Source organism: Tachypleus tridentatus, chromosome 8 (assembly GCF_004210375.1).
Source record: "Tachypleus tridentatus isolate NWPU-2018 chromosome 8, ASM421037v1, whole genome shotgun sequence".
NCBI classification, from domain to species: domain Eukaryota; kingdom Metazoa; phylum Arthropoda; class Merostomata; order Xiphosura; family Limulidae; genus Tachypleus; species Tachypleus tridentatus.
In genome coordinates this window covers 33,042,530-33,058,226 of record NC_134832.1, presented here as the reverse complement: position 1 = coordinate 33,058,226, position 15,697 = coordinate 33,042,530, and the positions used below count along the sequence as shown (strand labels likewise).

The 15,697-nt window shown below is 33.8% G+C and overlaps 1 protein-coding gene across 1 annotated transcript; it reads left to right on the top strand.

The window, feature by feature from the left end:
- The first annotated feature begins 261 nt into the window (after positions 1 to 261).
- LOC143224124 (mite group 2 allergen Tyr p 2-like) lies at positions 262 to 11,677 on the top strand. Its single transcript, XM_076452578.1, has 4 exons — positions 262 to 463; positions 5,515 to 5,613; positions 9,846 to 10,021; positions 10,619 to 11,677. Exons 1-4 carry the CDS (start codon positions 349 to 351, stop codon positions 10,745 to 10,747), a joined length of 519 nt encoding a protein of 172 aa, XP_076308693.1. The 5' UTR covers positions 262 to 348; the 3' UTR covers positions 10,748 to 11,677.
- The last annotated feature ends 4,020 nt before the right edge of the window (positions 11,678 to 15,697 follow it).

Sequence of the window (15,697 nt, the reverse complement as noted above, 5' to 3'; positions counted from 1 at the left end):
ATCTTCCAAACTATGCATCTTGCAGTTGTTTGTATTTGAACTACCATAATGAATGCATCAATACGTACCTGTTTATCTATAATGAAACTGGTAAACTACGTATGTTAGTAGGTCAAGGTGTGAAAAAAGTAAAAAGAAACTTCGTAACAAAACGCAAAAAAAAAAGTCATTTGAGAGTTTCTCCTAGTCACCCATATTTAGGTGAGTCCAAGTAGGTTTTTCGGGTCATGTGCGAGACATTTATAAAGGATCAACGGCAAACACGAGCAAAATAGGTCAGCGTGTACTCTCGCTAAGGCTTTACCGACTTCCAAAATTTATTTATAAACACTTTCAATTATTGTGTATATGACTGATAATAAAAGGATGGAAGTTTCCATTTTCATTACTTTAGTTTTTATCTCTTTTGTACGATCTCAGTGTGACGAAGACACGTTTCACCTCAAACAGTTTGAGCAGTGTGGTAAGTATTATTAACCTTTCATTTCGTCCTAAGAGTAGAATATTCTTCTACGTATTTTGATCATATATATCCTTACACTGACCTCTAACATAAGTTATTGTACACCATGTGGCATTCCTAAATTATAATTATTAAAGTTAGGCTCTGTTTCTCTATTTGTGGTCAAGCACAAAGCTATGCGATGGGCTATCTTTGCTGTGGATTTGAGGATTTAATGCGAGGCAATTGGTATACATATTTTGAAAGCAAGAAAACTGGAACTTTGGAGATGCGCTACTAATTCATTTCTATAAGCACTAAGAGTAACTAAGGCGATAAAAAAGAAACAAACAAGAACGAAGTATATAAACTTAAGTTCGATACTATTTTGAAGTTAAACGGAAAGCTGTGTTATAAACATATATTTTGATGTTTTTTTCAATGGAAGAAGCTTCTTTTAGAGCAAAGCTATACATTGGAAACCGAGCCCCAGGTTTTAACGTTGTATATCCATAAACCTACCGTTTTCTCACTGGAGGACCTCTAGAAGGAGATTCATGTATGATCTAATATTTCTGTAAAGTGTACAAGTTTAATGAAGGTTCAGTCCTTTTATGGAATCTCAGTTTTAACGAAATTCAATAGAATTTGATAGCTCCAGCCTTCGTGAGTTAAAATTAGCTAATTCGTTCAACGTCAAATTATCGAGTTAGAAAATTTATCAGCCATCGTTTTTATCAATGGAAATTTTGCAAGTAAGTTTTCGAAATTTCCTTCGAAACACTCTGAAGTTAGGCCTACCTGAGAACGTAACCTATAAAAAATATGAGCGAAGAAATAAGTTAGTTTCTTATTGCCACGTAGACGGGATTTCCCATTATTTTTACTAAATAATCCTTAAGATCCAACGCGACGATGTACCTCGTTAAAATACTGGATTGGAAGTGGAACTGTTTGGTAAAAATAAAAAATAATTTTGACTAAACTTCTAAATGACAAAACATGCACAAAGCGAAATTGTTGGTCTGTTGGAGATGATGAAACACTAGAAAGAAGAAAAAGCAGAAAAGAACAAATCATTAAAAAATGAAGAAAATAGAGCTAGAAAACTAGGCGAATGAGGCATGAATATAAAAAATTAACAAAAATGAAAAGTTAGAAGAATAAGACAAAAAGAAAACGCAGAAGAAATTCGGAGACAATTAAAGACGAAGAAGAAAGAGATATAAAAATATAAAAATAATGAAAAATATACAGGTTGTTAAAATACGTTTAATAGGTTAGAAACAGCAATTTAAAAATAAAATGAAAATAAGACTTTATTTAAAGATGTTCGTTTGTATAAAGCACAAATCTGTACAAATGGCCATCTGTGCTCTGCCTACCAAGGGTATCGAAACCCGGTTTCTAACGGTACAATTTCGCAGACATACCGCTGTGCCACTAGGGAGCACTTAAAGACGAATTAAGTACAAAACAAATCTTCCTAAACAGAGGATCGTCGAAGCATTTGGAGATGTCCAGATGTACAACAGCAACATGAATGAGGTAGTACAAAAATATATCAACCAAGTATAGCAGCAAGATCGAGAAGTTAAACATTTCGAAAGATCAAATGTAAGATCAAATCGGTCACGCTTCTTTTTGAATGAGTCCAAGAATTTCATTCTAAAACACCATTTGCTATAAAATATAAACTGCGAGAACCTATCTAGTCTACGCTTGTTATCATTACTGCTGTGCCATAGAACCTTCCTGGACTACTCTAGCTACGACACAACTTTATCCCATTCAGAAACTGAGAAACCAACTTCTCTGGTGGAAAGTATCTTAAGGGTACATTAGGTTTAATTCAAAATTCATTTCCAAAGTACCTTGGTGATATCGTGAACAACAAATCATTCATCTTACTGTCCGTTTAAAAGGACCAGCTTTAAAAACATTGAGTAACCTTGTATCTAGAATTCATGACAACTATCGAATAGATTCAGAGTGACACACCAGAAGGAAATTTCCAAAGTTCAGGGACAGAAAATATAGAAAAAAATTATCGGATGGATTTGTAGAATATTTTGAAAGAGTTAGTTGCTCGATTATTTCATCTTGAAACTTTACGAAAAATGGTGGATATGTTGGCACGTGGCTAATTTACTGATGCCTTAGCAGACTAAGATATACTAATTAGCCTGAAGTATATTATCTGTAAAAAAATCTCCCCATTGTTTGTAAAGTTAAGCCTACGAGTGAGCAAAGCCTGTATAATATATAATAACAGAAAAAAATAATTTTTTAACGTTACATAGACTAAACTAAGCATTATTTTTACTGAATGCATCTAATAACAGAACATGATGAACGTCTGTTATTCGTTACATTGAGGAAATCTTGCTAGGCGTCACGAGTGATCGCTACTTGATGCCAAGACTTATTCTACCAACCAATACCAATCTTCCAAAGTTAATATATGAAATCATAGATCACACCAGTATGTTACTCTCGCTTTAAATGTAACATACAAGAAACTAACTCGCACAAATCCAAAAGTAATTATAATACATAGATGATTTAATCTATAAAACAATTAATGTTTATGTATATTTTTTTATCGTTTTAGCACTTTTAGTTAACGATTATTTTTATTCTAGAAGGTTGAAAGCTAAAAAGATGAAATGTACAAATACGATATTTCAGCCGTGGGGACGTTATAATTCCGACATTAGTAAAATAATTCGTTTTCAAAGACACGAAGGTTTCCTTAAAACGGTGTTTCAGACGTATGTTTTATTTGAAAAGGCTGTTATTCCGTAAGTTCAATTTTATTTGCACTCAGTGAGGGTTGTGCTTAGTCTAAGCATATATTTTTACATTGCTATATATCACGAACTAATGCGATCAAATAGTCAATAGCTATAGTACATCATCATGAACCGTATCAGCTAGCTACTAGCTGTGTATATTATCATTACAATGTATAAAGTAAACTAGCATATATCAAATAATCCTTTACCTATTGTTGACCATAAAAAGTCTGTAAACAACATGAATAAAAAATTGGGAATTTAAAAATCTGCAAATAGGGATCGTAAAAAAAGGAAACAAACAAGGCTGAAAATACTATAGATATTATTTACTCAAATTAAAAATCCCTCTTCTGGCTCCGTGCTGTTGCCTAGAATTACATTAGGTGGAGTCAAAACAAGGATTTGTACAGTATCTCCAGCTTTGTTTTCTTCCTTTTCTGTAGGTTTTTGAATTCCTATTTTCTATTTATCTTGTAAATAATCTTTTAACATTTGTTTTCTTCAGTTATAATGTGACATTCAATTTTACTGTTCCTTGGTAAAAAGAGTAACCCAAGAGAATGGCGATTGGTAATGTTTACTAGAATGATTTAAATTTATTTCTTTTATTTAATATTAATATTTACCCGTTACAAAGACTTGGAACAACCAAAATAGTTTAAATTCCTACTAGAATTTGGTAATAATAATCTACTGTTATTATATTAAGTAAGGTCCTAAACTGGTGATGAGACTTGGTAAGATGACTGTGCTAGAGAATATTTGATGTGCAACATACTTTAGCTTGAAAGCCTAAAGTCAGTGAGTTAAGTAAGACGCTGAGCCAAAAGGCTGGCCCGAAAGGCCTAACAAACATAAGGACTGTCTGTAAAGAGAATAAACGTAGGGGGCCCAAATACTTCTTTTATGCGGAAAGAGGGCAGCGTTTGTAGTTACGCCACTGTCTAAAGTATTTTCTCGACTTGTCATCTCCAGCGTTTGACGCCTCGAAATAGAAAATGGTGAAAGCGGTTTGATAAACATAACTGTTTATAATTGTATATTCTCACTATGTAATCACCTTATATTTATATATTACTTGATCTAGTTTATGTAGCAGTTACTTATGCATTGTTTATCAATTTTGAAATAAAAATATTTAAGATTCATGTAGGCATTAAAATGCAACTTCTTTTTGACAAAAAAGTGCTTTCGTTTAAAGAATGAGTAATTTTTATCTATGTGATTTAAAACTTTAACTTTCTGTATAATTAATCTTCACTGGCAATCTATCGCAGAGTTTGGACAATTACTAATCAGCTACTGAAAACGACGAAATGGTAAGGCGTGCTTCCACTAGCGGGTTCAAGAAGGGTGAAGTCGTCTCCTGTTTCATAATTTTACGTCCTTACGAAATTTTTGTACGAAATTCAAAGTATATTCTAACTACTACATGGGATAATTCTTTTTTTCTCTCTCTCAGATAATAAATGTGTGTGTATTTTTCTTATAGCAAAGCCACATAGGCCTATCTGCTGAGTCCACGGAGAGGAAATGAACCGTTGATTTTAGGGTTGTAAATCCTTAGACTTACCACTGTACCAGCGAGGATAGATAATAAGGAACAGTTAGTTACTACACAACAACAAACTATGCAACACTATGACTAAAGTGTAAATACAGCTGTTTAACCTATTAGTTTGTTGTTAATGCTAAGTAATGTCATCACACAGAGACATATACGATCTATTAAACTGTAAGAATGGTACACATTTTTGCTCCATTTGCTTTTTGTTAAACTGTGGAAACTTTAACTGTTTTTATCTCTGCCACATATATGGTTCACCTTGCAATACAAAAACTATAACTATTTGGTTTGTTTACTTTTTGAAAAGTGTGAATATAGAAACAAGAGATTTCAAGCGTGAAGTGCATAACACATGCATGGCCAGGTGGGTTAAGGCGTTCGACTTGTAACCTGAGGGTCACGGGTTCGAATCCACGTCACACCAAACATGCTTGCCCTTTCAACCGTGGGGACGTTATAATGTGTCGGTCAATCCCACTATTCATTGGTAAAATAGTAGCCCAAGAGTTGGCGGTGGGTGGTGATGACTAGCTTCCTTCCCTCTAGTCTTAACTGCTAAATTAGGAACGGCTAGCGCAGATAGCCCTCGTGTAGCCTTGCGCGAAATTCAAAATAAATAAGCAAAGAAGCATAACATGTTTTCTTATAAATTATTTAAGAACTGTACTATATATGAATAAAAAATTATCATGTTTTCCATGAAGGTGGTGAAACCAGTGATATACGAATCAGGCCCTGTAAAAACGAACCATGTTCATTCACCAAAGGTCAACTCATTTCTTTCGAGGTAGATTTTACTTCTGGTAAGTAGAACTCTCTTTATACTTGGGTATTTCTCTGCAGTTGGATTTATGGGTATTGTTGAAAATACCTTGTTTTCTTATATTGACGCTTTGTTGCCAATCTATTCGAAGATTGGTAACAAAATATTTTATGAGATTTTGTTTGTGTAAACCAAAGAAACCTATAATTTTATCATGGTTAATTTTTGGGACGTTGTATTTTCAACTGTGGCAAATTTAAATTGTCTGAAAACGAATTGCAGAGACAGATTGACAGACATGTTTTTGGACAGTCAGTACGAAAGGTTCCCAATCACCGCAAGACACGAAACGGACTATTTATTTTAAAGTTAGGCGACTGAAATAGTATATGAAATACGAAAAAAACAGATGTAGCAAAGTTGTGTAAATACATTTTTGGAAGACATTTTAAAAAGAATTTTTCATTATAATCCGACTTCATACTCATTTTGGACTTGATGGAGAACATTTGTCCATGGTATTCTTACTGAATAAAAGTCCACTTACAATATTTTCCTTGGAAACTTAGACCCTGCCATAAAAAAAAGCACAAGCCGTTATGTGTATGTGTTTTCTTACAGCAAAGCCATATTGAGCTATCTGCTGAGTCCACCGAGGGTAAGCTAGTCAAACTATTGATAAACAGAAATAAAAAATAATGTTTCGTATCAAGCATTAAACAAGAACGTCTTGAGAAATAGGAGGGAAAAAATTCTCACCCACTTATTATTATAAAGTGTGTTGTTTCGAATTTTACTTGAAATTGATAGACACATAAATGATATTTGTCATACGATACTATGTTAGGCCTAGTATATCTTTTAACACTACATTTCTAATCTAGTCCCTTAAGGATTTTCCAGAATTAGAGTACGTACTAACAGTATTTCAACCACGCTTTACAATATATCATAGAATCAATCAATAACTATATTCACACAACGATTAAGGTATATTCGAATTCATTGGCATTACAATTCAATTGCAAGTGCTATAAAAATTTTTAGATGTATTAGTTCGATGAAACAATGATTTGTCGTGACTTTGTTACCAGACGTACCACATCCTACCCCAGTATGTATTTCTGCTCAGTATATATAGATAGATAGATATGTAAACATCACTGAACTCGAAGACTATCAGTTATCCCCTCAAAAGTATTAGCACTTATCCAGTCGTATGTAAACACATTTAAATATGCATGCCAGAATAAGCAAGAATAAGTTGCCATGCGTCATATCAAAAAGGCTTCGTTATAACCAAAAACTGCTCAGAAAAACAACGTTTCATGCAACGAAACATCAGAAACTGTTAGTTTTATATTATTCACAAATACTTTATGAAATACTTTCATCTCCTGTTCAAAAAGTAAAAATTAAAAGAAAATCATGTTCCCTTAATAAAACATTTGAAAAGTTTTAACATTTTTTGATCCCAGAGAAAGTTAGTACTTTCTTTATACTTATACTGAATGATTTTAAAATCAAATGCTTATTTTCAGCTGCGGCTAATTGGCTCTGAGTTTGTCTTGTTTTTTAAGTACAAACTTTTATCTAATAGCTTCGTCATCTCTTCACCGATTTCAGACCTAGTTTTGGACTCGAGAGGTCAAACCCTTTTGATTAATGTATTAGGTCACGCCCAAGGTCTCGTAGATGAATTTACTCTAATCCTGCCTAAAGGAATTTCAATTTGAGGATAAGTTGGTAGAGATCTTGATGAGTAATACAATCGAATCGGATATATGCGTGCCCTATGCTTGGTATTACTAGCACACAAGGATATAGCTAATATAAAGGGGGAAAAAGGTATCACAAACTACTTTAATCCTGGCTAAAATTATTCCAAGTGCTGCAGCATATTGAGGATTCTCTCTTGTTTATTTAGTTTTTCCAAACACGTAATAAAATTGGCCAATAAAAATGGCTCGACAGAAAAATGAATATATAATAAACAACATTTTTGAAAGTTTCCTTGTTGTAGAGGCCCGGCATGGCTTGGTGGTTAGGGCGCTGGACTCTTAATCTGAGGCTCACAGATTCAAATCCACCATCACACCAAACATGCCCACCCTTTCAGCAGTGGGAACGTTATAATGTTACGGTCAGTCCCACTATTCGTTGGTCAAAGAGTAGCCGAAAGGTTGGTGGTGATGACTAGCCTTACACTTTTAAATTAGGGTCGGCTAGCGCAGATAGCCCTCGTGTTGCTTTGCGCGAAATTAAAAATAACAACAACAAACCTTTGTATTTTGAGTTTTGTAAAATATGTTAGATGAATACAAGTCAAAAGAATGTAACCATCTTGAGATGAGGTTTACACCCCACCGCCAACTCTTGGGCTACTCTTTTACTAACGAATAATAGGATTGATCGTCACATTATAACGCTTCCACGACTGAAAAGACGAGCATATTTGGTGTGATGAGGGATTCGAACCTGCGACCCTCAGATTGCGAGTCGAGCTCCCTGAATACCCGGACATCCCGGGCCTAGTGCAAATGTAAACACTAAACAACTGCTTTTGGTTTATTATTATTTTTAAATTGGGTTACTTTATAATTGTGATTTTATCACGACACTTTTCTACTGTAGTATTTTTGTAATTATAAAATATTAACATCTTTAGTGAGATAAATTTTTAAGTATACGTGAACCTTTTCAATCAAGAAGTTTCCAACTGTTAGGATCGAGAGCTATCGTGCATTCATTCCCTCGAAAGTCAATTCTTACATGAAAGATATGTAAGTTTACTTGTGTGAAACACGTTCTAAGTGGAAATTTCCATCTCCAATATACTTCTAGGTCACGTTCGTGTTTTACTGTCTGTTTTATTTGGTTGGAATGTTACTGACCTCCCAGGAATGTGTAGAAGTCGAAACCCACTTACATTTCGAAAATGTGTAAATTCAAGATTTCTTGCAGTTTGTGGAACTTGCAACCAAATCAAACTGTTTGAGATAACAGACACAGCTGCTCATTAAATAAGAAACAAACAATCATTATAACCGTTGAATCTAATTGTCTTAGTCATGTTACTTTAACCAACTTTTAAGACAAACTCACAGAGGTTTTCTGTTAAGTTAATTGTGTGAAAAAAACTTTTCATTGATGAATACGCATGAGAAAAGTTAGACCTATGATGGGTTGTAATATTCTTGTCGCTTTAAGACTATGTCTATATTGTAATCTAACGTTTAAGTATCGGTTTTCGAGCTAGGCACAACCTAATGGTTAGTGTCACACTGTAGGTCCTACTTTCTAGCTGTGGGAGCATTACAAAAGTAAATTCTGTTATTCGGTCTAAAAAGTTGGACAAAACACTTTTGAAGAGTGCTTCTGTGTTACTGTAATTAGTTCAAATTTAGGGACGACTGCAACTAAACCCTAAAGGTCTGTAATATGGTAATTTAGCTGTTGTGTCCATTACACGAATCGAAAGTTGATTTTAAGCATAATAAGCCCTTAAGCGTAGCTGAGCTGCTGGGAGATTCGTAAGGTGCAGTTCAAGTTGAAAATTTTCCATTCTGACGATGCCTGCTAGATTCACAAATTGTTTTTCTACACTATGTAAAATAGAAAATATAATGATGGTGTTTAGTTTGCCAAATTAAAAGAAAATATTATCAGTGAATACGAAAACAATCCTTCGGGCAATAGTTTTTCATCAATTTTCCAATGAGATTCAAACCCTTAACATTTTCTACTTGATGCATTACACATAATTCTTCTCTAATTATTGGCATTAATAAAATAATTTTTTAGTTTTTTTCAGCAATAAATTAATGTCAGTCATCTTTATATGAGTATCAGCTCCTTCAACATAAAATATTTTGAGGTATTAAAAACAAGGTCTATGTTTTTAATATACTCGAAGTAGGAGTCTTGAGGTTTTATTTGGAAATAATATTTACTTGTGTACAATATCTTGAAATGTTTAACATATCATCCTCCTTATTGAGATTTCTTTCAGATACAACTATTTGACTAAGTTCGTTTTTGTTTGTTTTTTCGCCACTGGTTCAAACAACCAAAGCACATTAGCCTCTTTCTACAGTCTCTATCAAGACAACTTGTAGTCCTTTACAGTACACAAACGTTTACTTTTATTTGGACTAAAAGATCACATGAAAACGAACATGTTTAAAAACATTTATTCAGTGATAAAACTAATTAAAACTGTGGGAACTCCTTTTACTTTCAAATAATTGCCACGTTTTTTACTTTTTTCAGAACAAAATTCTAAATTCGTAGATGTTGAAGTTATGGCGCGATTTATGGAAATGGATTTCCCATTGCCTGGAGTCGATCAGAACGGATGTAAGGGTTATGGTTTAACATGCCCTATCAGGAATGGCCAGAATTATACTCTGAAATATAGTATGATGGTTGATCCCTTCTTTCCAACAGTAAGTTACGTTTCGGATTGTTTTTGTTATTAATTCCATTTATTCATAAATTAAGTACAGTACACTTGATACAAAATTAAAAGTATACAATCACGTAAACAGACGATTTAGAAAACAACTCAGGTAAGGATAATAAAAGTAAATATATTCTTCATTATGTTTTATCCAATTTAATACATGTATCTCAACTAACACATCATGTATATATTAAATATTTATACTAAAATTAGACTTTCTGGTCACTCTATATGGCATCCATTTCTTCAAGACCGAGTTGATATTTTTAATGTAAAACAATATTTGATTTAGAAAATCAATATTTAATTAGAAAATAAATATTTGATTTATGTAAAACTCCTATTTGATTTAGAATATTATTATAAAATCTTGGTGTTTTTGTATATAGTTTTCTAAAAATTTTCCTTTTTTTAACTTTAGGAAATTTTCTATTTCCTTCAGTTCTTGTTTCATATATTGATTTTACGATCACAGTTTCTTGGTACGCTCATTCATCTCAGGTCAAAATGTTTCTCGCATCCCCAAACAGAAAAGGTTAAATTTAAATATGCAGCTATTTCTCTTTTAATATTATTTTAGATAGAGACAAACATCACCTGGCGGCTAGCTGGGGAACATGGGAAACTCTTGTGTTTGAAAACTCCAATGCGAATAATTGATCCACCTGTTGTGATGGGGATTCCATTTCTACCATTCTTGAAAAAATAATCATCAGAAAACGTAAACTACATTATAGACTTTTTTCGTGCAATGGATAATTCAGTCGATATATGTTACTGTTTGTGGCAGCTAATTAAATTATTTCGCGCCCAAGTTCTTCATATTTTATACACCAGAAACTATATGCGATTAGTTTTGTGTTTTTATAAACTATATTATAATTTTATTATGTAAATATTTCACACCGCAATAAAATGTTCTATATGTGTATATGACGAACAAAACTTTATAGATATGCGTTAAAAAATGTAAACCGCTTTGTAATTGCACATCTAGGAACAATATAGAATTTGGCGTGGTTCGAATTTCTCGCAAAGCTACTCCAGAGACATCTGCGTTAGCCGTCCCTAATTTGGCAGTAATTGACTAGAATGAAGGCAGATAGTCAATACCATTCACCGCCCACTCTTGAGCTACTCTTTTACCAACGAATAGTGGGACTGACCGAACACTATAACGCTCCCACGACTGAAGGGACGAGTACGCTTGGTGACAAGGATTCCAACCCGCTACCTGCTGAGTCACGTGCTCTAAGCACATCAGGCCATGCCAGGCCTTGGGAGGAGAGAAGGCAGATAGTTATAAGTACGATATTAAGAAAACTGGTTATAATTTAATCAGTGACAACACTCAACAACGATTGAGAATATCCTTTGTTGTTTCGTGTGCCACGAAGTATATTATACTGGTTGATGTAGTAATTGTAATAGCTCTTTGTCACTTGTTTCAAAACTCGTACACTTATCTCGAAAGTTACTTTCAGTTTAACTATTCCGAGTGTGTATTTACTAGTACACATTTGTATCGTTAGGTAGCACAACGTAATTGAGTTATATAAAGTACGAGGAAAATTGCTATTACAAATATACCTAGCATTTAATTCTTGAACGGTAGTAAATTTGGATTGCTGGTGATAGAAAGTTAATTGATGATCATACATGTAATAAATGATACAATTTTCTACAAACACAAATTAATACAGTTTAGCATGTTACAAAATGAACTTGTCAAAATATTTTACTTTCTTCATAGCTCGTGTGTGTGTGTGTGGAAAAGCGTCGTGTAAAAACGAAAATAATGATCAGGTGTTATTGTAGAATGATTAAAGTGTGCTAAATGTAAACGGCTTTATTAGAAGTAATAATAATTTTTTTTTTCTTATCACAGTCGATCATTGAGGATTCGTGTGTATTGGAGGGTTTTTACCGCGAAGCTACACAAAAGGCCATCTTGATCTGTCAACAGCGAGAAATTTTTGGTTTGTTTTGAATCTCGCGCAAAGCTGCAGAAGGCCTATCTGCACTAGCCGTCCCTAATTTAGCAGTGTAAGACTGGAGGGAAGGCAGCTAGTCCTCAGCCCCCCACCGACAACCTTTGGGCGACTCTTTTACCAATGAATTGTAGGATTGGCCGTCACATTATAACGCCCCCCACAGCTGAAAGAGCGAGCTTGTTTTATGTGACGGGGATTCGAACCTCCGACCCTCAGATCACGAGTCGAGTGCCTTGACTACCTGGCCATGCCGGGCCTCCACAGCGAGGAATCGAGACTCGGATTTAAGTGTTAGAGGTTCAGAGATTCATCGCTGACCCACCAGGAATTTCCATGGAGTTAGTATTAAATATATACAAGGAAATTTGTAGCGGTCACCATATAGTGAAAATATGTATACGTAGTTATAAAATAACAGATGTATGCAACTGAAAATTCCACAAACACAAATTTCGTGGGGTATTCTTTTCAAAATTCCAAATGTACGATAGTAGGATTACACAAGTTTTTAGTTAGTTTAAAGAAGAGCTTTAATTTTGATATTATTTTGGCAAGTTAAAAGCTACTGAATTACAACCAACATCAAATTAGGGCAAAATATATTAAATATATTAGTTATTCAGTTAAAAGGAAATTTGAAAGTACACAATTAAAAAATTGTTGAAGGCATCAGGCCATGATGTTAAAGCAACTTTATATTTCGGTGGATCAATTTTAGTTTGTTTTATTTATTTAATAGTAAAGTCATATTAACTACCTGCTGTGCTAACCGCGGGAATCGAACCCCGAATTCAGAGTTGCAGATTCGTAGACTTTTCACACTTCCCACAAGGAAACTCGGCGAGTTACGGACCCATCACCCTCAAGAAGAAAACCAGGATTAAAAAAAACAAATTATTCGGTTTTAGTTGACCATACAGCTAACAATCCTGATTCCTATAATGTAAATTGAAACAATATCCGTTATAACTAATAACAAATGTTATTAGAAATATTTAAGAATTTAAGTGTAAATCTGGATCCAGGTCCAGGAGTTCTAGAAATCCATTTGAGGAAAACTGTTTTTAGTTTAAAGAGATAACAGGTGGCAGCACCACTCATGTCAAATGTTTGATCAAGGTACTTGAGATATAAAGGTCAGTGCTTTCCTTCCTGATGATGGTGGGTCTGAGGAGCAGTGAGTGAAAGTTATAATTCACATACAATAATGGATGCTACTCTTCTACTTTACAGTTAACCAAACAAAAACAGTAATATTTCAAAGCATGTATATCAGACAAAATCTAGTAGAGAAAACTAGTTAACTGTATATCCATTCTTTGGCCATTGTCTTATCTCATTTAATCAATTCTCTTGGCATACATTGCATATATCATAAATTCAGCAATTCTCGTAAGTAATAACTTTACAGGATAACTTAGGCATATCCAGTAACCTCATTTCTTTGGGCACAGTCTATCTTCCACAAATACAAGTCAATATTTGAAATTTTCTATAATTCAGCAATGGAAAGTTCAATAACTATTATTAAATAATATCAAGGGCATCATGAGTTCAATCTTATGCAAAACAAATGACAGGTGGCTGGTAACCTGAAGTATTCCCTTCATCAATAAAACACAAATTGATATGGACAACACGATGGCAAGAAGTTGGTTAAAGCACACCAAATTATTACAAATTGGTTATAATTCACACAAAGTGTGGTTAGCGAGATGTTGACTTTTTTCTTCCAGATAACAAATGTGATTGGTGAGCATCACAAAACAATGTAAGCCAATCAATAAATATGCAAAATGACAATTGATTAACAATATGAGTTGGAATTAATTAACGAGTTCCACTTACCAACTAAATCAAGAATTAACAGCAGCAAATGGATAATATAAAACATTATCAGCAGGCTTCATAAAATTTGCTTTCATGTAAAATTAATAATGGTATGCATTCTTCAGAGTCATCTCACCAAAACAGTCTATTATTATACAGTAGTGTTAACAATTTGGATTATCCAAGTAACACGAGTGAATGTGTTAATCACAAATAAATCATTCTTCACACTGCAACCAGGTACAAGACATGTCCACGACCAGCTGCTTTAGTGGGAAACTGGTCTGGTTTGGGTTCAGTATTTGTGACCCCACACTCTCCACATGCAACACCATGGTAATTTGAACACCAAATGATATAGGGACTGTTTTGCAGCCATTTGTAAGTGCAGTTGATAAAAAACTTTCAACAAGTGACACCACATCTATCAGATTAGCAGTTCTCTAGAAGAAGAGGATATTTGGTAAATGAAATGGCCAACATTCTCAGCATGTATCCAATGACTATTAAAGATACAATTTAATTATCCAGCATATGACAGTACTAGTCATAGAATCAACTGGACTCTTGCTATTAGAATAGCAAGAAAATTTATCCATAACAAAATAAGGTGCTATAGCATTTTATAGTGATGAAATTGGTAATATCAGTGAATAAAGGTTAGATGTTTCATCTTTTACCTTCTTCAGTTTCTAAGTGTCAAAGGCCTATATCAAGTTGACATTACTGGACTGTTTGACCAGAAGACACAGGTTGCCTTTTTTCTCTTCAGCAACATTGCCCTCTATGCATTGTTAAAAATTTCTGTATACAAGATTTCTTTCACAATGTCACATTCAGTCTACAAACTTCCTAGATGTAATTCATGTGAAATTGTGGCACTCAGAATACAGATATCCAGCACACTAGTAATGTCCTAATCAAGGATCTCTCTCATAGATTCTAGATGTAATAAGTTTGTGTGATATATTTACAACATTCATAATAAAGATACCCAGCACACTAGTATTGCCCTAATCACAAATGTTCTTTATAGTTTCCAAATGTAAGTAGTCTGTGTGGAGTCTTTACAATGAAAATAAAGATGTTGGCACGATAGTAATGCCCTAATAACAGATGTCCCACATGTCTTGATGGCAATTTAGAACTAGAATAATATTAACAATGAAAGAGTAATAAATGTTATGTTAGACAGTGCACAACTAGCCTTTTTTTTTCAAAGTAGGTGTAAATAAATTGTGAAACATTATTTCTGAGTTGAGACCATCAGAAGAGCACCGTTGTGACAGGTAGTGCAACCAATAATGAAGACCGCTTGGAAAATGTTAAAAAATGAATTTTTGCACTTCAATGCTGTGAATGAACAGTCCAGACAATGCAGTAATTCAGAGGTGATGTAGAAAATTAGAAAAAAATTATCAATATATCTGTATTAAAGTAAAGAAACTTTAAACTGCCTGAAAGGAACACATGTTGTATCAAATACTCCAACATTTTGTCAATAAAGTGTCTTGTATATTTTCAAACCAGCAAAAAAAATGCTTTGGAGTTAGCTGTTTTAGAAAAGGTACTTCCTAGAGACACACTGATATCCTTCATCAAGATGCATTACAGGCAAAACATTTTGAACTCTTCAGTTTGTAACACAATGAATTTAAAGGAGTGGAAGTAGGCATAGCTCTGCTGTTTGATGTTAAGGAATAATATTTCACCAATGAACAACACATGAATATGCTAACAAAAAAAAAAAAATAATGCACCCACTACAACTGAAGAAAGACAGAAAAGTGTACCTAGTCAATCTAAATCAGGGGTTCCCAACCTTTTGGCACTCG

What these genes read in the sequence shown, in the direction of transcription:
- LOC143224124 (XM_076452578.1), top strand. Translation starts at nt 349, where the DNA reads ATGACTGATAATAAAAGGATGGAAGTTTCCATTTTCATTACTTTAGTT. An exon ending in CAAACAGTTTGAGCAGTGTG is followed by an intron (nt 464 to 5,514) that starts GTAAGTATTATT and finishes TTTTCCATGAAG; the next exon opens with GTGGTGAAACCAGTGATATA. An exon ending in TTGATCCCTTCTTTCCAACA is followed by an intron (nt 10,022 to 10,618) that starts GTAAGTTACGTT and finishes ATATTATTTTAG; the next exon opens with ATAGAGACAAACATCACCTG.